General features: G+C 40.8%; 1 protein-coding gene across 8 annotated transcripts in view; it reads left to right on the forward strand.

The window, feature by feature from the left end:
- The window catches only part of LOC120532647 (aminopeptidase O (putative)), a 233214-nt gene that overhangs the window by 33770 nt on the left and 173885 nt on the right, over positions 1-25559 (forward strand). For all 8 annotated transcript variants that reach the window (XR_005634332.1, XR_005634333.1, XM_039758846.1 and 5 more), the window contains exons 4-5: positions 11084-11234; positions 11326-11574. Coding sequence is in view for 6 of the 8 variants with exons in the window: in XM_039758846.1 (XP_039614780.1) it covers positions 11084-11234; positions 11326-11574 (400 nt within the window). In the remaining 2 variants the exon portion in view is untranslated. The remainder of the gene's footprint in view (positions 1-11083; positions 11235-11325; positions 11575-25559) is intronic.

The raw sequence follows: 25559 nt of genomic DNA on the forward strand, positions 1-25559 counted from the left end.
ACATTCATTATATAATTGAGAAGGCAGCGAAACAATAAGAAGTGAGCGAGTGACATTATAATACCATATTCATGAGTGCTGCTACTTCGGAAACAAAGCAAGGTGTAAACCTAAAGTTTAAATTAAGTTCATAGACAGGCTGCCGCTGGCGTTTGTCATACCCATGGGTAATGCGGGATACAAGTTTAATGAGAGGACGTAGGATATAAACGAGAGTTTTGATCACTTTGTAACTAAGTTAAAATTGCAGGTAAAGGGCTGTGCTTATGCAAATTCCGAGAGACTGTGTTTGTGGGGGATTGACAGTTAAGGCGGTGGGGAGTCACGTCATCATCTCCCCTCCCATTCACCTCATTTCGCTCTGAGCTGAGCTCCGCAGCTACCGCACGCAGTGTTACGGAAGCGACTTTGTGACTCTGCCACCAAATACTCACAGAAAAATCCACAAGTTAATACACACGCTGTCTCTACAGTTTCTCCACACTGAATCCTCCAGGCACTACTTACAAAAGGTTACATTGACAATCGTGTTACGTTATTTTTAAAATGTTTCCTTTTCTTAGCACCAACAGAGCTGAGAAGCTTTGATGTATGTGCTCCATAACACATTAAAAAATCAAGCATTTAATCACCCTTTGCAATACAAGCAAAGGGGAACTTCTGTCAATGCATGATTTCATGGTACACCGATTACATTGATCAGCGCTTCCCGATTCATTTTAACCTCGCACCCCCTTGGTTTGAGAAGAAGTATGAAAAAATATGAGGTTAACACAGAAAAACAGATCACCAATTGAAGCTTTATGAATAATCGATAATTTATTCGCCATCAATAATTGTTTAGGTAAAGCCATATTCAGTGTAATCCTCCTTCCATTTTATAATTTTTCCACCACTAGCCATGATTAAATGAACAGTAAAAAAGTAAGAGCGAAGCGAGGGTGACTTATTCAGACAGGCAGGCGACGGCTCAATAGCTCGAATTTGGATATAAGTAGGTTCTATTTAGTCGCCAGAAATATCTTTGTTAGGAATGGAAGTGGAATTTAGTCTTTAAATTTCTATGGTAAAGAAAAAAATATGCAATGATGACTACATTTAACTATTGTGACAGTTTAGGGTTTTCTTATACCCTCAGACCACTCGTCAGACACCAGATAAAAAGTCCAATTATTATTTATTATAATAATAATGTGCACAAAGCACGCTCCTCTCCACAATACTCAATAAACAATACAATAATTCAATCCTCCAAACTCCCAGACGCTTAGCCACCCTGCCTCCCAACTCAGCTCTTCCTTCTGTGATTTCCCACAGTCCTTTATACTGCTCAACCCGGAAGCATTTCACCCTCTGTCCATGTGACCTGGAACACTTCCGGGTCAGATAAAAAATCATTTTTTCTTCACCCGGAAAGCACATCGTTCCCTTTGTCCATGTGACTATGACGTACTTTCTGGGTGTACAACAAATAGTCTCTGGGCCTCCCTGCAGCGACTCCTGGCGGCCCCCATGGTATCCAACAGGGCTGTGAATAAAGCCTCCAATGTCCATAATGCCCTGCTGGTCTTCGGGGCACCTCCATACTGCAGGGAGGGCTCCATCTGGCGGCGTGGGGGTATTGGCCGGGATGAACAGCTGGCCATACATCACAGTACTCCCAAGCAAAGAACCCTGGTTCGAAGTGGCCAGCCCCGCGAAGGATGTCTTCCTCCAGGTAGGACTTCTGGGCGGACCTTGGTTGTGCCTTCCGAAGTGGTCCCTGGAGAACCTGGGGGAATTTCAGAACGATAATCCACTTTATCCCCTGTCCTCCAGGGACAGTTGTACCAAATATGGCCCAGCCGTCGGCATCCGTAACACCGCCTTTGTCATCCCGGAATTTTCCCTCTGCGACTTTGGAAACACTCGGGGAACTCTGTCTCTGTCCCTTTTCTCGCTGAGGAGGGTTCCTCCGCTGCCTTTGTGCTATTTACGCCCCTCTCCTTCTTGTTAGGAGACCCCCATTTTATTTTTGGGATCTCCTGCTTACTCTGGGGTTTGTCGACAGTCTGGGTCTCTCTATGAGAAAAAGAAAGCCCCTTCCCTGTCTGTACCCCTTTGGATTTATTAATAACACGGGTCAGGGTCTTTAGGATCGAATCGCTCCGAGAGACAGCACCATCCAGCTGCTCCGGCTCGATCGGCCCTTCCCCCGGCCGCTCTGTAAACGTTTCGGCTTCTCTTGTAGGGCACGCATCCACTTGGCACCCGCTATGGATTAAACACGGGCCCGTGTCACTCTGCGTCCCTATTTCATTATATATGGTACCGGCTTTACCTACCTGTACCGCCAAATCAATTCAGACAGGAGGCTCCCGAGACAATTGCCGCAGGTACTCATTTAATCTGTTCATAGGCTTTTCAGCCGCTCTTCTCAAGTCTGCAACGATCGTCTGGATTGTTTGCACCACCTGTAAAAAACTGTGCACGGGCTGAAGCAACTTCTCCAGCTCGTGCACGATCAAAAAGTTACTTAATTCAACTGGAGGCATGCTCGAGCCATCATTAGCTTTACGCTCCGGCTGGGAGCCAATAAGCACACCCGCTCCTGGCACGTGCTCAGACAGGTCCCGCAAGGGAGCCCGGGATTTAGAGTTCTTTTTGGAGGTCCGCGGTGCCACTTTTGGCTGACTGCGATCCGTCTGTCTGAATTTATCGACGGACCGATCAGTCGTTTCCCAGACCTCCTTACCTTTTTGTAGGGAGAGCTGTGCTTCGCTTGTCTCCCTTTTCCCCTTCAGAAAGGGGAGGTGCAACCTGGCAGCATCAGGTAAACCGAAATATAATGTCCCAGAGGTGTTCTTTTGGATTTAGGTCAGCCGAGCGTGGGGGCCAGTCAATGGTATCAATTCCTTCATCCTCCAGGAACTGCCTGCATACTCTCACCACATGAGGCTGGGCATTGTTGAGGATAAACTTGGCACCCACTGCTTCAGCATAGGGTCTGACAATGGGTCCAAGGATTTCATCCTGATACCTAATGGCAGTCATGGTGCCGTTGTCTAGCCTGTAGAGGTCTGTGCGTCCCTCCATGCCTCCACAGACCATCACTGACCCACCACCAAACCGGTCATGCTGAACGATGTTGCAGGCAGCATAATGTGCTCCACTGCTTCTCCAGACCCTTTCACGTCTGTCGTATGTGCTCAGGGTGAACCTGCTCTCATCTGTGAAAAGCACAGGGTGCCAGTGGTGGACCTGCCAATTCTGGTATTCTATGGCAAATGCCAATCGAGCTCCACAGTGCCGGGCAGTGAACACAGGGCCCAGTAGAGCACGTCAGGCTCTCAGGCCACCCTCTTGAAATCTGTTTCTGATTGTTTCATCAGAAACATTCACAGCAGTGCCCTGCTGGAGGTCATTTTGTAGGGCTCTGGCAGTGCTCATCCTGTTCCTCCTTGCCCAAAGGAGCAGATTCTGGTCCTGCTGATGAGTTAAGGACCTTCTGTGGCCCTGCCCTGCTCTCCTAGAGTAAACTGCCTGTCTCCTGGAATCTACTGCATGCTCTTGAGACTGTGCTGGAAGACACAGCAACCCTTCTGGCAAAGGCATGTATTGATGTGCCATCCTGAAGAAGCTGGACTACCTGTGCAACCTCTGTGGGGTCCAGGTATCGCCTCATGCTACCAGTAGCGACACTGACCATAGCCAAATGCAAAACGAGTGAAAAAACAGCCAGAAAAGATAAAGAGGGAAAAATGTCAGTGGCCTCCACCTGTTTTGTCCACCATTACTGTTTTGAGGGTCATCTCATTATTGCCCCTCTAGTGCACCTGTTGTTAATTTTTTTTAACACCAAAGCATCTGAAACTGATTAACAACCCCTTCTGCTACTTAACTGACCAGATCAATATGCCAGAAGTTTCATTGACTTGATACTATACTCTGATTAACAAGTGTTACTTTAATTTTTTTTGAGCTATATATATATATATATATATATATATATATATATATATATATATATATATATATATATATATAATGTATGAATGAATGAATTTATTTATTGTATATTTTACATGTGCTCTGACAAGTTTTTTCCTTTTTGCAACGTAACAAATATACATTTCTGCACTGATAACCTGTAATTATATTCCCACATGCACTAGTGTTTCCTCAGGTACAATCTACTAGATGTGCCGGTAAACGGGTGATACTCATGGCTGTGGGCACAGAGCAGAAATGTCTAAATGAAATCACAACGCAACTTTTAGTATATTCAGTTATTTTATATGTAAAGCACATAAAGATCATTGGTGTCTTAATTTATATAGTAGGGCCTTCTTAGTGAAACAGCCTGCTTTCTGTGGCTTCCCTTTTCCTACACTACTGATGGACATTCAATTTAGGCTAGTTTTACAATAAAAAAATTCTTTTGGTCGGGATAAATCAGAACGTTCTCTCTTTGATTAATTCACTTAATCTAAAAAGTAATGCATGGTAATCATGGCAATATTTAAATTATGCAATGTAATAAATATAAAAATAAGGATCAACGTACATTTAACCATTAATCTTCAGTAAAAAGATATGAAATAATATAGAAATAATCAAGAAATCTTTTGGTTCCTGGTTCAGAAAGTGTGTATTGAAAGATGCTGCCAGTTTCTTTTAATGCAGAGGAGATGTCTTTGTGAGTGTCCTCCAGATCTGGTATGAGATCTTTCACAATATGTATTATATAGACTTTATGGTGTACTGTGAAGTTTAGACTGCATTGAGACATTTTTTATGAATATTGTCCAGCCTCTGACTAGATTATTTTATAAATTTTGGTGAGTGTTGGGTTAATTTGTTTATTAGGAACAATTGTGTACTTAATGAATGACATATATTAACTCCTTCTGTATTATCTGTGTATTTGGGAAATGAGTTACAGGAAGACCAGATTAAGACCCCCACAAGCCCCCAGGATTAACATGCATATATTTACGTAATAGGAACATCATTTTTAAAATTAAAACGAGTCGGGGGGAGGGGGGACTTCTTCAGATATTTAAGTAAGGAGGCACTCATACATTAGATCGAAGAAGTGTCAGTTTATGTCCGAGTAACAGTGTGTGCAGTACCACTGAAACAGTAAAATGCGAGCATTACTTTTTTCTTGCATAAGCCAAGGACCCAGGTCACCCTGATCTGCTCATGAGTTACAGAGAGACAATTATGCTTAATATATGATTCAACTGATGTTTACCTTTCATCATCATTGCTTTCTGTGTAGGGATTTCAGGGCCTTTGCATAACATTTAAAATAACACAATGACTCTTGTTTGAATCTAATGTAGCCTAATGATTGCATGAATATATCCTCTGATAGAGTGACATCTTGTCCAATATGGGCTCAGATTGGATATGCTGTGCTCACAGCAAGCCTGAACTTGAATAAAGTAGGCTCACTAAATTAATGGATGTCTTTGTTTGTTTTGGAAGGGAATGACAAAATAAACTCTAATCTATGTAGTTTGTTTATGAAACTTGTCCTGATAAATCCAGTACCTATATCCCAGCGGTAGTAGGGTTCGTTGGGAGTAAAGAATCCAGTGTGAGAAGAGGAAGAAAATGGGAAATGCAGATAAGCTGGAGAGGAGAGTGCGCTCAGTTGGTTCAATTCTCCTCATAATGTGGCTGCATCACACAGTCCGTGCACTGATTCTAACTAACTATTAACTAATGACTAGTTTCTGACCCTGTGGTGGGCTGGCGCCCTGCCCAGTTTTTGTTTCCTGCCTTGTGCCCTGCGTTGGCTGGGATTGGCTCTGACAGACCCCCGTGACCCTGTAGTTAGGATATAGCGGGTTGGATAATGGATGGATGGATAGTGTCTGACCTCAGGAGCATTCACAGCCCCACTGCTACACACTCCTCTGTGGCTTTTGTGCTGCCCATAGGAAAAGGTTAATAACACTGATTAGTATTTAACAAAAGTACGCTGTTTGAAGTAGTGTACAATTTCTTATATAATGGACAGATTATGGTATTTTTCACAATTTTTGCAGCCCGTCAAATCTCATTGTCCTTTCTCTACTGTAAGAGTTAACATTTAAAGATGACATAAGAATAAAAACATGGCAGAATTTTAAAAGTAAATTCAGTTTAGACAACAACTTTAATGCCAAACATGCACAAGTAGGTGCTTAGCAAAGGATGTAATTATTGATGAAACTGTTAAGATTCTTCACAGAGATATTTTATGTACCCATTTGAAATATAGAATAGTTAAATAGAAAATAAAACTGCATGCAATTAAACACAAAGCATGTGGAAAACAAAAACACTATGCAGTGATAATGGATCATAAATAAATTACAATATACTGTATGAATCTGTTAACAAAGTGCTGCTAGCAGTAAAGGAAAGCAAACCCAAAATTCTAGTTCACGTAGAATCCAGATAAAATAAACTTTAGGGAATCTTTGTGACAAAGGAATAGGCAAGTAAAAATTAAATATCTTTGCTAATACATTTTCTGTTAACAGAATCATGCCCTGCCAATAAAGAATTCCAGTATTCCATTGTTCATGATACCGATGGATGAAGTGCATTAATTTTGTAATATTTGTTAGCTGGAAAGAGCTAGTGTACTATGGAACTGTGATAAGTAAATTTTACCAAAAGATAAAGCATTAAGTAAAATACCACTATATAAATTCAGTATAGTACAAACAATTACAGCATTTAACTGCTTAGAAAAAATATACCTATTGTATAGTCACATTTAGTCAGTCACTTATGCTATTAACTAAAAACTTCTTTTTTAAAAAAGTTTATTATTATTATTATATAATCATTTGAGTGATACAAGAAACATTTTAAATTTTTCTTATTTGAAAATGTCAGCTGAAAATCAAAGTAATTAAATTCACCCCTAACTGCATAGTACTTACCATGGGATTATCAATTTTATATGTCTGCTTATCAGCACTACTGTTAACACTAGAATTACCAGAGCCTACGAGAAAACTCGTAAATCCGGCCCACCTTAAATCCATTCGCACCTCTCCGTCAGCGTCTTTTGTCCTGTAAATGTGCCGATTAAGACAAGCAGCAAGCAGCCTGCTATTCCATCCCCCACCGTCGCAGAACGTTCACTAAGTTCTCTCAGCTCGTGCCTTGTTTGATTATCTGGGTGTGAACTGCTGGAGTTTTAGAGTGGAAATAATAGATCGTAAAAGTTACCTTTTTTCAGTTTTATTCTCTCAACTAGCAAAATACCCGCGCTTCGCAGTGGAGAAGTAGTGTGTTAAAGAAGTTATGAAAAAGAAAAGGAAACATTTTAAAAATAACATAACATGATTGTCAATGTAATTGTTTTGTGACTGTTATTAGTGTTGCTGTCATCAAGGATTTGATTATCATTGTTTCTTTCAATCAGGTTCGTATTTGGAGGACGTGTTGTGTTCAAGTTACATTCCGTGTTTGTCAACCGTTGTAAAGATAACAGGTTTCATTTATCAAAGTGTTCAATACCCAAATCAGTACTCGTGAATCTAAAATGTTTAACAGGCATTCCCGGTATTAAGTTGTGGATTTGCCTGTGAATATTTAGCGGCAGCATGTCTATGAACTTAATTTAAACTTAAGCTTTACACCTTGCTTTCCTATTGATATGTCTACAAAGGCTTGCTCAGACCCGGCACTTAAAAGTTTCTCTCGCACTTTTGCAGAGTTTGTGCCAAACACTATTCCATCCCTGACCATCTCATCTTCGTTTGCATAAGAACAGTCCTTCACCAGCAATTTTAACTCCGTTACAAAGTTATCAAAAGTCTTGTTTATACCCTGCGTCTTCTCATTGAACTTGTATCTCATGAATATCATATTCGTCTTAGGCATGACAAACGCCAGCGGCAGCATGTCTATGAACTTAAGCTTTACACCTTGCTTTCCTATTGATATGTCTACAAAGGCTTGTTCAGATTCAGACGGTTGTTCCTTTCTTACTGCATCAATAAACAGCTCGTCTTCCTCTTTATCTAAGACATCACACACTGCATGCACGTGTTTACTTTCCCAGTCCTGCAAACTTTAGCGCAGTGGATCAATTTACCACATTTTTTACACTGTCTTCCTTTAGCTGGACATTGACTTTTTCCACCGTGTGCTTTGTTTCCGCAGTAGCTGCACTTATGAATATGCTTGTATGCGTCATATGCTTCATATTCTTTTGCTGCCTTCTCAATTGTGTAATGCGTTTTTTGTTCAGCTGTCTTTGGAGCTCTTGCTTTTTGTCTGCGTACTGCGTTCACAGTCAGTTTACGTGAGCCGCTCGGAGTACATGCATCGAAGGTTCTCAGCTCTGCTTGTACTATCTTGTACTATCTTGTGCGATCTTGTGATGTCCACGGCTTTATTTAATGTTAGCTCAGACCCAGCACATAAAAGTTTCTCTCGCACTTTTGCTGAGTTTGTGCCAAACACTATTCTATTCCCGACCATTTCATCTTCATTTGCATAAGCACAGTTCTTCACCATCAATTTTAACTCCATTTCAAAGTGATCAAAAGTCTCGTTTATACCTTGCATCTTCTCACTAAACTTGTATCTCGCCAATATCGTATTCGTCTTAGGCATGACAAACGCCTCGTAGCAGCAGCGTGTCTATTGGATTGCTGCTGACGGACAGCCGTTTATGGGCAGGCACTCAATTACGTGGGATGCATGGGTATAGGGGACGCAATATAGGCAGGCAGCCAACTATGTGGGAGGCGTGGTGATGGGGGACGCATCTCCGCCTCACACGGTGACGAGCTGCAGGCTATGGCCGTATATATGTATGTAAGTAGGATTCAGTTATGACCGTTATGTGTAGAATTTCGAAATGAAACCTGCTTAATTTTTGTAAGTAAGCTGTAAGGAATGAGCCTGCCAACTTTTCAGTCTTCTACCTACACGGGAAGTTGGAGAATTAGTGATGAGTCAGTGAGCTATTCAGTCAGTGAGGGCTTTGCCTTTTAGTAGTTGTAAGATATGGCCGGCCAATACCCCCAGGCCGCCAGATGGAGCCCTCCTTGCAGCGTAGGTGTCCCGAATGTCAGCAGGGAATTATGGACAGTGGTCTTTTAATGCACAACTCTGCTGGATACCGTGGGGGCCACCAGGAGTCGCTGCAGGGAGGCCCAGGGACTATTTTCCCTACACCCCGGAAGTACGTCCCACTAACATGGACAAAAGAAATGACGTGATTCTGGGATGAAGAAAAGGAGTTTTTACCTGACCTGGAAGTGATAGAAAGTCACATGGACTGAGGGACAAACACTTCCAGGTCAAAGACTATAAAGGACTCTGGGAAACCCCAGACGGACGAGCTGAGTTGGGAGGCAGGGTGGCTAAGCGTCTGGGAGTTTGGAGGATTGTTATTGGTTATTGTTTATTTAATTATTAGAGAATTGTGGAGAGGAGCGTGCTTTGTGCACTTTACTATTATAATAAATATTATTATTGAACTTTTACCTGGTGTCTGAGGGTACAAGGGGGCGAGAAAGCCCTAATCTGCCTCTCCTGAGCTGACTCTAAGTAACAGCACCAGCGTAAATTCACACACGATCTGACGCTGTTCATTTTCAAATAATATTGCATTAGTGCAATGATGTTTTCTGATTGGTACTATTCAGGTCATAAAATTATTTCTTCAAAATATCATATATACCTACAGCTGTGTTTTTTTTGTTTTGTTTTTTTTTGACATCCTACACCATAAGGTGCATACTAATTCTGCGTGAGCAGGAACACTCAATAAAACTGAATAAAAAAAAATAAAGTGACGGTGAGATACAAAGAAGGCAGATTCAGCAGCATTTGTGTGTCAGCTTTTATCCCCCCAAGATCAGAGAATGTCCAGTTCTATTGCCTCAAAACACTACTCACATCTACAGTTATTCCCAGTTTCAAATAAAAACTAACAGCGTCAGATCCCTAGGGCGGTAGTATGTATTGTGATCGTGAGTGAGAGAATAAAAGTGAAAAAAAAGGTAACCTTAACAAGTACAGTACTATAAATGTGTACGGTCTATTACAGATGCAAATCAAATGTATGTGTGTTCTACAGTATATAATATTAACAATAAGAGGAGCTCACTACTGAAAATGGCAAATATAGGAGGCAGTTGGGATTGAACCGGTGGCCTCTTGATTACAAGTCAGTAAATCTTACCGCTATGCCAAGGATGCTGTTGTATAGTCCTTGAACCTTTTGTGAAAGTGTTTATTTGATCTTTGGACTTCACACATTCTATAGTTTATGCCTATATTTTGTAACATTTACTAAAATATGAAAAAGTTTCTGTTTTAACAATGTGTTTACACAGATTACTGTAGAAACGGAACACACATGAAATGCATGTGTTCCAAATAACGATCTATTATTTTCACTCTAAAACTCCAGCAGTTCACTCCCAGGTAATCAAACAAGGCACGAGCTGGGAGAACTTAGTGAACGTTCTGCGATGGTGGGGGATGGAATTGCAGGCTGCTTGCTGCTTGTCTTAATCGGCACATTTACAGGACAAAAGATGCTGATGGAGAGGTGCAAACGGATTTAATGTGGGCCAGATTTACGAGTTTTCTCGTAGGCTCTGGTAATTCTAGTGTTAACAGGCATCTGACTTTTTGTCAGAACCTTTGAGAACTCATTGATTCTTTAATTGATAAATAGTATTGCAATCTCCCAAAAGTATTTTAATTGGTATTTCAAGATGCTAATACACTTCAAATTAGTTAGAACTTACTTTTTTCTTTACACAGATCTGTTGCTTTTTAAATATTGGTTGAAATATATCAAGAAAATATGTGTCTTTCAATATACTGTGAATGCTGAAAATCTGTCTTGTATCAAATCTGTAAAAATATACAATATTTTCCTGTTTATATGTATCTCTTCTGTTTTCGGTAAACAATTGTATATTCATGTCATAAGAGTGAAAACAAATTGTTTCATTTTCATTACAAACTCATATACAAATTCCTCTTGCCCTGCAGGTTTATGTATGAGTATGAAAGTTGCTCTGTATAAGGCTAATAAACTTCAATTTCTCTCACCCAGGTCTGTCAAATTGGTTTTACTATGTTACGATGCCAATGCCAGCATCAACTTTTACCATAGCAGTTGGACACTGGATAGAAGTTAATCTGAAACATACCTTAATTTGTGACACAAATGATTCTACAGAAACTGCTGCAACACAGACTCACAGGTTTGATATATAATGTTTTAGAAGTAAAGTTAAATGATGCGCTTTATTAAATTATTTAATATCCAGATGTGTATTTTTTCAAAAATCATAGCTCCTGTCCAGTGAAATGTGGCCACCTGGATTACCCCTGCCCATTTCAGGAATCTGCTGCACATTTAAAGGCTGTAATTCCATACCGAGTGTTTGCTCCAGTATCTCTTCAAGAAAAAGTTCAAGAGGTTTTACTTCCTTTGCTTCCAAAATGTCTTAAAGCTGCACACAATGTCTTGGGGGTTCATCCATTTAGAAGAATTGATATACTGCTTGTACCTGCTGGCTTTTCTAGCTTGGGAATGGCAAGGTAAAGTATTTTATTACATTCTAAGATAATATATTTCATTTTAAATATAATGAAATGTAAGTGTTTTGGCATACTTAAAATGCAATATTTATGTCTTTTGTCATCAAGTGTTGCTGTTACTTCAACTATTACTCATTCATCCATTTTCGAATCTGGTACACCAATTTAATAATTATTAATTTGTTACCATTATTTGGCTGAATCAATTCTTGTGTATAGGACACGTGCTTTCATTTTTTAATATTTTAGTAACAAGAAATCAAAAATATAAATACTTAATCAATATTTTAATTTTAAGCTCATTCTGTACCAGGTCAGGTCAGGTTGGGGACCATGCACTGGTACAGCATGCTGCCGCACCCACCACATGATGAAACACCTTGGGATCCCAGGAGGCAACCTCCAAGGCAGACATGCGGCCCAGTCCCACCCTCTGCAAATAACCATCTGCCGCAGCTATTTGTTACGTTCATGTCCCCTTGGCCATGGTCCAACCGCTTGGGTCCTCAGCAATGACAATCCTGCAAGCCAGGTCACCCTCGGGGAATCCCACCACATGACCGTAGTGCTGTAAGTGATGCTTTCTCACAATGCCGGTAATGTGCCTCATTTGGGACTCCATGAGCAACCGGTCGTTCCAAAGAGACACAGTACCGAGAAAGTGTAGTCTTCATCTCAGGTCACTGGATAGCATCCGTGTCTTGAAACGTTATATCAAACACGGAGCACCAGGACTCTAAAAACTTGGACCTTCGTCCTTTTGCAGAGATTGCAACACACCTCTTTCCGGCAACCTCATGACCCCCTGTATCCAGCAGAGGTCGCTCTTTTTCCCTTGGGATATGTTTCTTGATGCAGAATGTACTAGAACCAATACCATCCCTTTTGTACTCCTGGTTGAAGAGAGAAATATGGTACAAAAAGCGATATATGTATTTAACTTGCTTTAAAAGATAACATTCATTCCCAGAATATAATGCATAATCCTGTATACATACATATTCAGGGTGGAGAGAAGCAAATGGACATCACAGCCAAGTAGAAGAATGCCCACAGATGACCCATCCAGCAGCAAGGAATGTTGGTGGCATAGTGAGACACTTCTGACGTCGCTTTAGATCCTCGTCATTATAAACACTCGCATAATTACATGTCATGTCAAATATGAGAGACTACCAGAAGAACCTTCACCGACTCTGGGTTTTTTAACTATATAGGTCAAGCAGACACTTAACCTGCTTGTAACATGTTTTCTCCCTATCCTGACTCGCAACTGTCATTTGTCAATCTCGCTGGCAGTCTCTCTCTGCCTCTCAGTTGAATTGCATTACTTTGTGAAATAAACTTCACAAATTACATTTGACAAAAGTAACTTTCTTGCTACACCCCCATGCACTCCCAGTCCATTTACTGACTTCATAAGAAGAGCCACCAGAGACATGAATGTCACTGCCGTGGGAAGTAATCCTCTCGACGAGGTCAATATTCCCTCCTCAGACGGACACACTGCTGATGGCTGTGCCCAAGTGGTCATTATATGCCTGGGTCTTGGTTTTTATCCAGGATACTCGCAAACCCACACACTTAGGCTCCTTGCTCAGTTTCTCAAGAGCCCGATCAGAGCCTCCATTAACTCCGTGAAGATGAAGCATTGTCGACAAAGTCAAGATCTGTGAATTTTTCTTCGCCGGCTGATGCCCCACAGCTGCTGGACCCCACGACCCTGCCCAACACCCAATCCATACAAGCCTTGACCAGAGTAGGAGCAAGAACACACCCCTGATGATCCCCAGAATCAACTGGGAAAAATGCAGAGGTTCTGCCTCCACTCTACACAGCACTCACAGTACCAGTGTACAGGCCAGCCATGATATCCAGCAACTTTGGGGGGATCCTGTGAAGTCTCAGGATGTCCCACGGGGCAGCTTGATCAACTGAGTTGAACACCTTACGAAACTCGACAAAGGCTGCAAAAAAACTCAATGCCAGGATGCAGTCAATGGTAGACTTCTTAGGCGTAAAATCAGACTGCTGCGGTTGCTGGTAGGTGAGCAAGTGATCATGGATCCTACTGAGGATGATCCTAGCAAGGACCATACCCTGTACTAACAGTAATGTTATCCCCCTGTAGTTGCTGCAATCTAAGCAATCACCTTTCCCTTTCCAGAAAAGAATGACAAGTCCCATTTTCCAATCAGCTGGGATGATGCCTGTCTCCCAAATAGAAGGAAAGATTGCTTGCAATGCCAGGAAGACAGCCTTACCATCAGCCTGGGGAAGTTCACACTGAATACAACAGATCACCTGCAGCCTTCCCTACCCTTAGCTGGTTCACCACCTGTGCAATCTCAGTGAGATTGGGTAGTTCACAGCTAATTGGAGGATCAGCCTCAAGAACGTTCATTTCCTCTAATATTTCCCTGAATTTAGATGCACTCATTTTATCCCCTACCATTACAAAAAATATGGCATTTAGTCTGATGGCTAAAAAGCTCAATTTTGGTATTATCAGACAATAGAATCTTCTTGTATCTGACTACTAACTCCCATGTGCCTTCTACTGAGATGTCATGTTAATTTTTTTTAACAGTGGTTTTCTCTTTTCCACTCTCCGATAAAGCTGTGACTGGTGAACCACATGGTCAACAGTTGTTGTATGCACAGTAACCCCAATCCCATACACTGCTGCCTGTAAATTCTTTAGAGTTATCAATAGGTTTCATGGAGGCCTCAGTTTCTAGTTTTTTTCTTGTATGATCGCTCAGTTTTTGTGGGCGGCCTGCTTTAGGCAGATTGACAGCTGTGCCTTTAGGGCTGTAACGATTAGTTGATGTAATCGATGACATTGACTACAAAAAAATCGTTGATGCGGATTTTTTATTGTTGACACGTCATAAACAGAACCTCTAAATAGAGGCTCCAGTCACAAAGAACCACATTGTTTTTTGTAACTGCAATGCACTACATGAACGTCTGGGGGCAGTATTATTTGTTATTGTTTGTCAAGACTGCATACAGTTCTACCAACGAAGAAGAACATCTTAGGAGAAGAAGAATGTAGAGGAAAATAAACATGGTTGAAATGGCGAGTAGGGGGAAGGAGATGGAAAAATATTGAAACAGAAACTTTCTAAAGTGTGGGAACACTTCACCGTAAAAGAAAAAAAAGTTGAATGCAGATTATGTAAAGTGGAGCTTTCTTTTCACGGCAGCACCTTCGCAATGCAGGAGCATCTGAAACGAAAGCATCCTGGAGATGTGATGCCACCGTCTCTTGAGAATTTATGCTGGTGCTGTTAGTTAGTTAGTTAGGGTCAGATCAGGAGGGGAGGGAGAGCTTGAACGAGACTGAGAAAATAACAGAAAAAAGCTAACTTTTACAAGTAACAAATTTACACCCCATCTGTTCATTTTCAAATAATATTGCATTAGTGCGATAATGTTTTCTGATTGGTACTGTTCAGGTCATACAATGATTTCTTCAAAATGTCACATATATTTTTCTCTTTCTTTTTTTCGTGATACGCGAATGAATATGAATAATGTTGCATCCGTACCAGTGTTTTCCGAAATGTACTATAAGGTCATTAAATCCATCCATCCATCCAACCCACTAAATCCTAACTACAGGGTCACAGGGTTCTGCTGGAGCCAGTCCTAGCCAACACAGGGCACAAGGCAGGAAACACCCCGGGCAAGGCGCCAGCCCACCACAAGGCACACACCCACACATAAAGCACACACTAGGGACAATTTAGGATCTCCAATCCACCTTACCTGCATGTCTTTGGACTGTGGGAGGAAACCGGAGCACCTGGAGGAAACCCACGCAGACAAGGGGAGAACATGCAAACTCCACCCAGGGAGGACTCAGGAAGTGAACCCAGGTCTCCTAACTGCGACGCAGCGCTACCCACTGCGCCACCGTGCCACCCCGGTCATTAAATGAATAATTCCAAATATCATTTATACCTATGCCTCTGTTTTTTTGTCATTGCGGCTTTGACATCACAGGCCATAAGGCGTATACTAATTCAGCGTAAGTAGGAACACTCAATAAAATTGAATAAAAAAAAATCGTGACAATGAGATACGAATAAGGCAGATTTGTCAGTGTTTGTGTATCAGCTTTTATTCATCCAGATTAGAGAATTTCCAGTTCGATTGTCTCAAAACACCACTCACATCTACAGTTATTCCCAGTTTCAGATAAAAAGTAACAGCGTCAGATCCCTGGGGGGGCGGTAGTATGTATCATGATTGTGACAGAGAGAATAAAAGTGAGAAAAAAACATTAACTTTTACAAGTACTATACATTTACAATGGCTGTTACAGATGCAAATCAAATGTATGTGTTTGTTGTATAATATTAACAATAAGAGCCACTCACTACTCAAAACGGTAAAAATACAAGGCAGTCAGGATCGAATCGGGGACTCTTGATTATAAGTCAGCAATTCCTACCGCTGCACCACGGAAGCTATTTTATCGTCCTTGAACCTTTTGTGAAAGTGTTTATTTGATCTTTGCACTTCAGGCTTTACACATTATATAGTTTATGTCTACATTTTGTCATTTAATAGTAAAACATGAAAAACATTTCACTTTTAACAATGTATTTTTTGGTTAAGTTAAATGCACTTTTTTTGTTTAAAGACTATGTGCACTTTAGTTTGTATTGTTTAATGTATTTCTTTTTTATTGTGACGGTCACACTAATGTAAAAACATCTGATTATTTTCAAATTCATAATATGTTTCACTGGTTATTTTAATTTGATTATTATTAATTTTAATCGTGTTAATGCAGAGACATCAGGATGACTTTCATAGGTTGACAGACATGAGCAGATGAGGTAAGACATGCACTGGAGCCCAGAACAGGATGTGCAACCACAGGTCGCAGGCATCAATAAAGTCAGGGATGAAATAATCATCACTAATCGAAAAATAAATTGAATGATTAGTCAACTACCAAAATAATCATTAGTTGCAGCCTTATGTGCCGTACAATTTCCTTTTTATAATGATTTATTTAACAGTGCCCACAATAGATATTCAGTGACATGGATATTTTTTCTCCATCCCCTGACGTTTCTTAATCACCTTTTCATGGAGTTGTTTGGATTTTTCTTTTGTCTTCATTGTGTAGATTAGGATATGACTTATACTACAATCATTTGAAAACCCTTCACTTCAGACAGGTTATCTCTATTTAACTAATTTTGTGATTTCTAAAACCATTTGGCTATATATTTGATGATTCAGATGTGTCATATTAAAGGAGGTTAGTATTTACGTGTTCAGTTGTTTTGTTTTTTTTGTATTTGCAATTAATTTAGAACAATTTGCAGAGATCTGGGTTTACTTTGACATAGAAGAATCTTTCTTGTTGATCAGTGTGAAAAAAGTGCAAATCTGCTGTGATTAAATATTGTATAACAATAAAATGTGGAAACATCCAAAGGACTAAATACGTTTTATTATAACTGTGTGCTGTATTGGATATGGCTCTTTAGGGTCACAGAAAAGTAATTTCGCTTCACTAGCCACAAGTACAGTCAGCTGTTCCTCCGCCTGCTCAAACTTTCTTTTGGGAACTGACCAAGGTGATGGCTACAAAAGATTGGGGCAGAGTACTTATTGCTACAATAGGCAGGAAAGTGTCTTGACACCTCAGGGTGGTTTGTCTACTGTGGCTTCTCATTGCTTCAGATGTCTTCTTTTTAAGTAGTGACGTGCCATCAACAAGTAGCTGGTAAGTGATTGTTACGAACTGCACAAACTGATTTTATTCTTGTTTTCCTGAGGCCGTTGCTGACTCTTCTTTTGAGTTTTATTGGCAATAGTGAAAACCCAGAAGAAAGCATTTCTGTTTGAACCAAATAGTCAAAATACATTTCAAAAATGGCTTAAGTAATAAATGAAATGAATGTTTGATTTTTTCTTTTCATTTTCTGCTTGGGATTACCTGAGCTTTTTTCAATATATTAATTTTCTTTTGGTTCTTGGGCCTGCTCCAAGAAAGACATCCAAGTTGAAGCTTGTTACATTTTGAACACAACTGAAACCCCTATTGATCAGAATATGCATTATTATGATACTTAGCCAGTGAAAGAAATGAATAATGAAGTACGTGTACTTTAGGATTGCAAGCCATATAACAAAAGTACTGATATTCATTTCTTTAGCTTGCTGTTTAGATAACGGTAATGATTTTATGTGCCAGTTTAAAAAACAAAAAACTTGACTGAAATAGAAGGTGTTATGTGATAGGCCAAGTCTGCCTGGTAGAAATGACTGTAAATGTTGCAGATAATTTGTGGAATACCTCATCCAGAGTTTTAATCCTTATTTGTGAAATTAAATATTAGACATGCAGATGTAATAACAGGAAAGTATGTTGGCACTATAGTTAGCACTCAAATCTGTAGACTACTGAGTTTAAATCCTGACACAGGTATTGCATGTGTGGGACATACATGTTCTTTCTCTTCCGTCTTTGTGTGGACTTTCCCAGGGTGCTCTGGTTACAAAAATGCACAGTTTATATGTTCGCTAGCAGCTCTAAAGTGGCTCTCTGAGTAAATGTGAATGTGTGCAAATGTGTCCTTAAGTGGTTTAACGCCACTGCCAGGTTGGTTACTATTGTGTCTGATGCAGGTGGGATGAGTTGGATGGAATGATGTTTTTATATAATAACCTACAAAAATATCTAAAATATAGTACATCATGCATAACATTTAGGCTTGTATTTGTTTTGTAACAGGGTAGATAGCTGACAAGGGCAGAAGTAGCATAGGAATGATGCACTGCAGGAGGTTAATCAGATAGTGTTCATACTCTAAAAGAGGAAACCACATTGGAATTAGGGTTTGGTTCTGTTTATCTAATTTTTATCATTCAACATTTTATAATAAAAAAATGCCATTTTTTACTTTTGCCCTTGGACTTTTTTCTTGTTTACCGTGGCACAGAGAAGTAACCTAATGACAGTATATGCATCTATACTAATAAAAGGCAAAGCCCTCACTCACTCACTCATTCACTCACTGACTCACTGACTCATCACTAATTCTCCAACTTCCCGTGTAGGTAGAAGGCTGAAATTTGGCAGGCATATTCCTTACAGCTTACTTAAAAAAGTTAAGCAGGTTTCATTTCGAAATTCTACACGTAACGGTCATAACGGTCGACAACGTCCGCCATGTTGAACTTTCTTATTTCTTCACGAAATTTGGTAGGCGGCTTCCCTGCGCTAACTGAAACCGATGTACGTACTGTGAACGCTGGCCCGGACACACACAGACGGACAACATATTTTCACCCACACACCGTTTATTTACAATATATACAAGTTCAGTGCACTCACAAACCCCAGTGCCTCCAGCACCGATTCCCCCAATGTCCAGGCCACACAATCCTGTGCCTCTCTTTCCTTTGACCGCCTCCCGTCCTCTCTCCAGTTCCGTCCTCTTCCACCCGACTTCCACTCATGACTGGAGGGAGGCGGCCCCTCTTATGGGAACCCGGATGGGCTCCAGCTGCTTCCCAGCAATTAGCGTTAGCCACACCCCTGTGTGGCAGAAGTGCCGGCTGCACACTCGGAAGCCGTCTGGGTGTCCCCTGTCGTCTTCCACCTGGCACTTCCTGGTGTGGCGGAAGTGCCGGGCTCCCGGGACAATAAGGCACTGGGGCGCCGCCTGGCGGTGGACACGGGTTCCTACAGGGCTGGGCTTCGAAGCCCCCTACCCGAGGCCTCCTGCATAACCAGGACGGACGCCCCCTCTCGGTCTGGAGGAGGCACACGCCCTCCTCTGGTCCTCCAAGGCATCCCGGCCGGGCACACGGGATAAACCAGCATCGGTGGCCACGGGTCCCTACAGGGCTGGGCTTCCTAGCCCTCTAACCGCGGCCCCCAACAGAACCAGGACGGATGCCCCCTCACGGTCTGGAGGAGGCACAAGCCCTCCTCACGTCCTCCTGGGCGTCCCGGCCAGGTACCAGCCCTGGCCGGGGACCACAGTACTTATTTCGATGGTATGACGCCACTGTCGGCCGCCATATTGAACTTTCCAAAGTCGCTAATTTTCCAACTTCCCTTGTAGGTAGAAGGCTGACCCCATCTTCACGAAATTTGGTAGGTGGCTTCCCTGCGCAAACCAAAACCGATGTGCGTACTTATTTCGGTGGTATGATGCCATTGTCGGCCGCCATATTGAATTTTCAAAACGTCACTAATTCTCCAACTTCCCGTGTAGGTAGAAGGCTGAAATTTGGCATGCTCATTCCTTACAGCTTACTTACAAAAGTTAAGCAGGTTTCATTTCAAAATTCTACGCATAATGGTCATAACGGTCATCAACGTCCGCCATGTTGAACTATCTTATTCATGGCCCCATCTTCACAAAATTTGGTTGGCGGCTTCCTGCGCTAACCGAAACCAATGTACACACTTATTTCGGTGGTATGATGCCACTGTCGGCCGCCATATTGAACTTTCCAATGTCACTAATTCTCCAACTTCCCGTGTAGGTAGAAGGCTGAAATTTGGCAGGCTCATTCCTTACAGCTTACTTACAAAAGTTAAGCAGGTTTCATTTTGAAATTCTACGTGTAACGGTCAACAACATCCGCCATGTTGAACTTTCTTTTTTATGGCCCCATCTTCATGAAATTTGGTAGGCGGCTTCACTGCGCAAACCGAAACCAATGTACGTACTTATTTTGGTGGTATGACCCGCTGTCAGCCGCCATATTGAACTTTCCAACGTCACTAATTCTCCAAATTCCCGTGTAGGTAGAAGGCTGAAATTTGGTACTTATTTCGGTGGTATGATGCTACTGGCGGCCGCCAAATTGAACTTTTCAACAGTCTTTGTTACTTATGGGCCCATCTTCCAGAAATTTGTTACGAGGGTTCCCAACGCTAACTGAATCCTACTTACGGACATATATACGTCCATAGCCTGCAGCTCAGTCACCGTGTGAGGCGGCACTGGGTCCCCCATCCCAACGCCTCCCACGTTGTTGGCTGCCTGCCTATATAAGGCCGTCCGCCGCCCGTCTCTACATTCCCTTCCTTGCTTCGCCACGGGATTCACGTCTCCCTGCTGATAACTACAGCCTTTTTATTTAATCCACGGCTTCTCCGCTGTTTTATTGTTCATTTATTACGATTATAGTTATTGTGTAGGTATTTTAGACTTACTTTACATTGTTCAGGTACCCTTTTCCTTTATCATTCCAACCGTATTCGCATTAACATGTCTATCGAGGTGATCACCATCGATCAAAGAACTGTCACTTACCGAGTGGTTTCCATGCCCAGAGATGGCACCTATCTTTTCCATTCTCTTTGTTACATATTGCACAGCCATATCAGGCTCACTCTTGATATCTGGAGAAACATTGTGTCTTATGTATTGAATGACTGGGACAGGTTCAAGGTGTGGACTGATGACGGTACAGGAGATAATTATACTACACAGGAGCACTATAAGAGTGAAATGCATAAGCCCTTCACCTATGCATCTGCATGTGAGTTGATGGCTGCCGATGAATTGTTCGGTTGTCACTTTCAAGTGTACCGAAATGGCCAAATATTTTACACCTTTGGACAACCGCCAACATCTTGGATTGACAGGTGACGATTTCAGTAGTGGACACTTTGATGTTTATGAATGTTTAAACTCTCAAAAGCTGGATGTGAAGTTATCGATGAAACTGGTTGTATACTTACAACGCATGAAAGATGCCGAATGTCACTTCAACACAAGTCCTGCAAATACTGTTGTAATTGAAACAAACCATGAAACTCAAACCGATTATGACAGCAGCAATCCAAGCTGTGAGATTTGAAACAAGATTACCGTTCACATGGCCATCTGTACTTGCATGCTTAAGAATAAGCTCAGCGCACAGCTTGGTCATAATACAACCGGAGGGCCGAACTCACAATGTGGTATACAAAGAGATCCTTAACAAATAATTATTGGTATATTTTCCCTCATTTTAAAAAGGTTTAATTTTCTTCTTAATAAAACTTTTAAGGCAGTACTTTACCGCTGTGAAGCAGGTTTTTGTATTATATATATATATATATATATATATATATATATATATATATATATATATATATATATATATATATATATATATATATAGATATACAGTAGATAAAGATATAATGTGTGTGTATGTGTATATATATATATACAGATAGATAGATAGATAGATATAGATATATATATATATATATATATATATATATACAAACCGGATTCCAAAAAAGTTGGGACACTATACAAATCGTCAATAAAAACTGAATGCAATGATGTGGAGGTGCCAACTTCTAATATTTTATTCAGAATAGAACATAAATCACGGAACAAAAGTTTAAACTGAGAAAATGTATCATTTTAAGGGAAAAATATGTTGATTCAGAATTTCATGGTGTCAAGAAATCCCAAAAAAGTTGGGACAAGGCCATTTTCACCACTGTGTGGCATCTCCCCTTCTTCTTACAACACTCAACAGATGTCTGGGGACCGAGGAGACCAGTTTCTCAAGTTTAGAAATAGGAATGCTCTCCCATTCTTGTCTAATACAGGCCTCTAACTGTTCAATCGTCTTGGGCCTTCTTTGTCGCACCTTCCTCTTTATGATGCGCCAAATGTTCTCTATAGGTGAAAGATCTGGACTGCAGACTGGTCATTTCAGTACCTGGATCCTTCTCCTACGCAGCCATGATGTTGTTATTGATGCAGAATGTGGTCTGGCATTATCTTGTTGAAAATGCAGGGTCTTCCCTGAAAGAGATGACGTCTGGATGGGTGCATATGTTGTTCTAGAACCTGAATATATTTTTCTGCATTGATGGTGCCTTTCCAGACATGCAAGCTGCCCATGCCACACGCACTCATGCAACCCCATACCATCAGAGATGCAGGCTTCTGAACTGAGCGGTGATCACAACTTGGGGTTGTCCTTGTCCTCTTTGGTCCGGATGACATGGCGTCCCAGGTTTCCAAAAGAACTTGAATCGTGACTTGTCTGACCACAGAACAGTCTTCCATTTTGCCACACTCCATTTTAAATGATCCCTGGCCCAGTGACAACGCCTGAGCTTGTGGATCTTGCTTAGAAATGGCTTCTTCTTTGCACTGTAGAGTTTCAGCTGGCAACGGCGGATGGCACGGTGGATTGTGTTCACTGACAATGGTTTCTGGAAGTATTCCTGAGCCCATTCTGTGATTTCCTTTACAGTAGCATTCCTGTTTGTGGTGCAGTATCGTTTAAGGGCCGGAGATCACGGGCATCCAGTATGGTTTTACGGCCTTGACCCTTACGCGACAGAGATTGTTCCAGATTCTCTGAATCTTCGGATGATGTTATGCACAGTTGATGATGATAGATGCAAAGTCTTTGCAATTTTTCGCTGGGTAACACCTTTCTGATATTGCTCCACTATCTTTCTGCGCAACATTGTGGGAATTGGTGATCCTCTACCCATCTTGGCTTCTGAGAGACACTGCCACTCTGAGAAGCTCTTTTTATACCCAATCATGTTGCCAATTGACCTAATTAGTGTTTATTGGTCTTCCAGCTCTTCGTTATGCTCAAATTTACTTTTTCCAGCCTCTTATTGCTACTTGTCCCAACTTTTTTGGGATTTGTTGACACCGTGAAATTTTGAATCAACATATTTTTCCTTTAAAATGATACATTTATTTGGATTAAACGTTTGATCTGTCATCTACGTTCTATTACAAATAAAATTTTGACATTTGCCATCTCCACATCATTGCATTCAGTTTTTATTCACAATTTGTTTAGTGTCCCAACTTTTTTGGAATCCGGTTTGTATATAATGTGTGTGTGTGTATGTATGTACAGTATGTATGTGTATATATATATATATATATATATATATATATATATATATATATAGAGAGATAGATATAGATATATATATATAGATATTAGATATATATATATAGATATAGATATATGTACTGTATACAGTGGTGTGAAAAACTATAATAAAACCAACTTTTCCATAGCAGATAAAATAACTTCCTATGAAATGAATGTGTTTCAATTACTGATTAATTGGTTTATACCCTGAAGACAGCAGTAACAAAATCAATTCCTAGAAACTAATGGTGAACTCATCTCTTATATTATATACTAGCAAAATACCCACGCTTCGCAGCGAAGAAGTAGTGTGTTAAAGAAGTAATGAAAAAGAAAAGGAAACATCTTGAAAATAACATAACATGATCATCAAATATAATTGTTTTGTCACTGTTATGAGTGTTGCTGTCATAAATATATATCTATCTATCCATATATATATATATATATATATACACATACACACACACATTATATACAGTGGTGTGAAAAACTATTTGCCCCCTTCCTGATTTCTTATTCTTTTGCATGTTTGTCACACAAAATGTTTCTGATCATCAAACACATTTAACCATTAGTCAAACATAACACAAGTAAACACAAAATGCAGTTTTTAAATGATGGTTTTTATTATTTAGGAGAAAAAAATCCAAACCTACACCTGTGTGAAAAAGTAATTGCCCCCGTGTTAAAAGATAACCTAACTGTGGTGTATCACACCTGAGTTCAATTTCCGTAGCCACCCCCAGGCCTGATTACTGCCACACCTGTTTCAATCAAGAAATCACTTAAATATGAGCTGCCTGACAAAGAGAAGTAGACCAAAAGCACATCAAAAGCTAGACATCATGCCAAGATCCAAAGAAATTCAGGAACAAATGAGAACAGAAGTAATTGAGATCTGTCAGTCTGGTAAAGGTTATAAAGCCATTTCTAAAGCTTTGGGACTCCAGCGAACCACAGTGAGAGCCATTATCCACAAATGGCAAAAACATGGAACAGTGGTGAACCTTCCCAGGAGTGGCCGGCCGACCAAAATTACCCCAAGAGCGAGAGACGACTCATCCGAGAGGTCACAAAAGACCCCAGGACAATGTCTAAAGAACTGCAGGCCTCACTTGCCTCAATTAAGGTCAGTGTTCACAACTCCATCATAAGAAAGAGACTGGGCAAAAACGGCCTGCATGGCAGATTTCCAAGACACAAACCACTGTTAAGCAAAAAGAACATTAGGCCTCGTCTCAATTTTGCTAAGAAACATCTCAATGATTGCCAAGACTTTTGGGAAAATACCTTGTGGACTGATGAGACAAAAGTTGAACTTTTTGGAAGGCAAATGTCCCGTTACATCTGGCATAAAAGGAACACAGCATTTCAGAAAAAGAACATCATACCAACAGTAAAATATGGTGGTGGTAGTGTGATGGTCTGGGGTTGTTTTGCTGCTTCAGGACCTGGAAGGCTTGCTGTGATAGATGGAACCATGAATTCTACTGTCTACCAAAAAATCCTGAAGGAGAATGTCCGGCCATCTGTTCATCAACTCAAGGTGAAGCGATCTTGGGTGCTGCAACAGGACAATGACCCAAAACACACCAGCAAATCCACCTCTGAATGGCTGAAGAAAAACAAAATGAAGTCTTTGGAGTGGCCTAGTCAACGTCCTGACCTGAATCCAATTGAGATGCTATGGCATGACCTTAAAAAGGTGGTTAATGCTAGAAAACCCTCAAATAAAGCTGAATTACAAAAATTCTGCAAAGATGAGTGGGCCAAAATTCCTCCAGAGCGCTGTAAAAGACTCATTGCAAGTTATCGCAAATGCTTGATTGCAGTTATTGCTGCTAAGGGTGGCCCAACCAGTTATTAGGTTCAGGGGGCAATTACTTTTTCACACAGGGCCATGTAGGTTTGGATTTTTTCTCCCTAAATAATAAAACCATCATTTAAAAACTGCATTTTGTGTTTACTTGTGTTATATTTGACTAATGGTTAAATGTGTTTGATGATCAGAAACATTTTGTGTGACAAACATGCAAAAGAATAAGAAATCAGGAAGGGGGCAG

The sequence above is a fragment of the Polypterus senegalus genome, chromosome 7, assembly GCF_016835505.1.
Source record: "Polypterus senegalus isolate Bchr_013 chromosome 7, ASM1683550v1, whole genome shotgun sequence".
In the NCBI taxonomy this organism is placed as follows: domain Eukaryota; kingdom Metazoa; phylum Chordata; class Cladistia; order Polypteriformes; family Polypteridae; genus Polypterus; species Polypterus senegalus.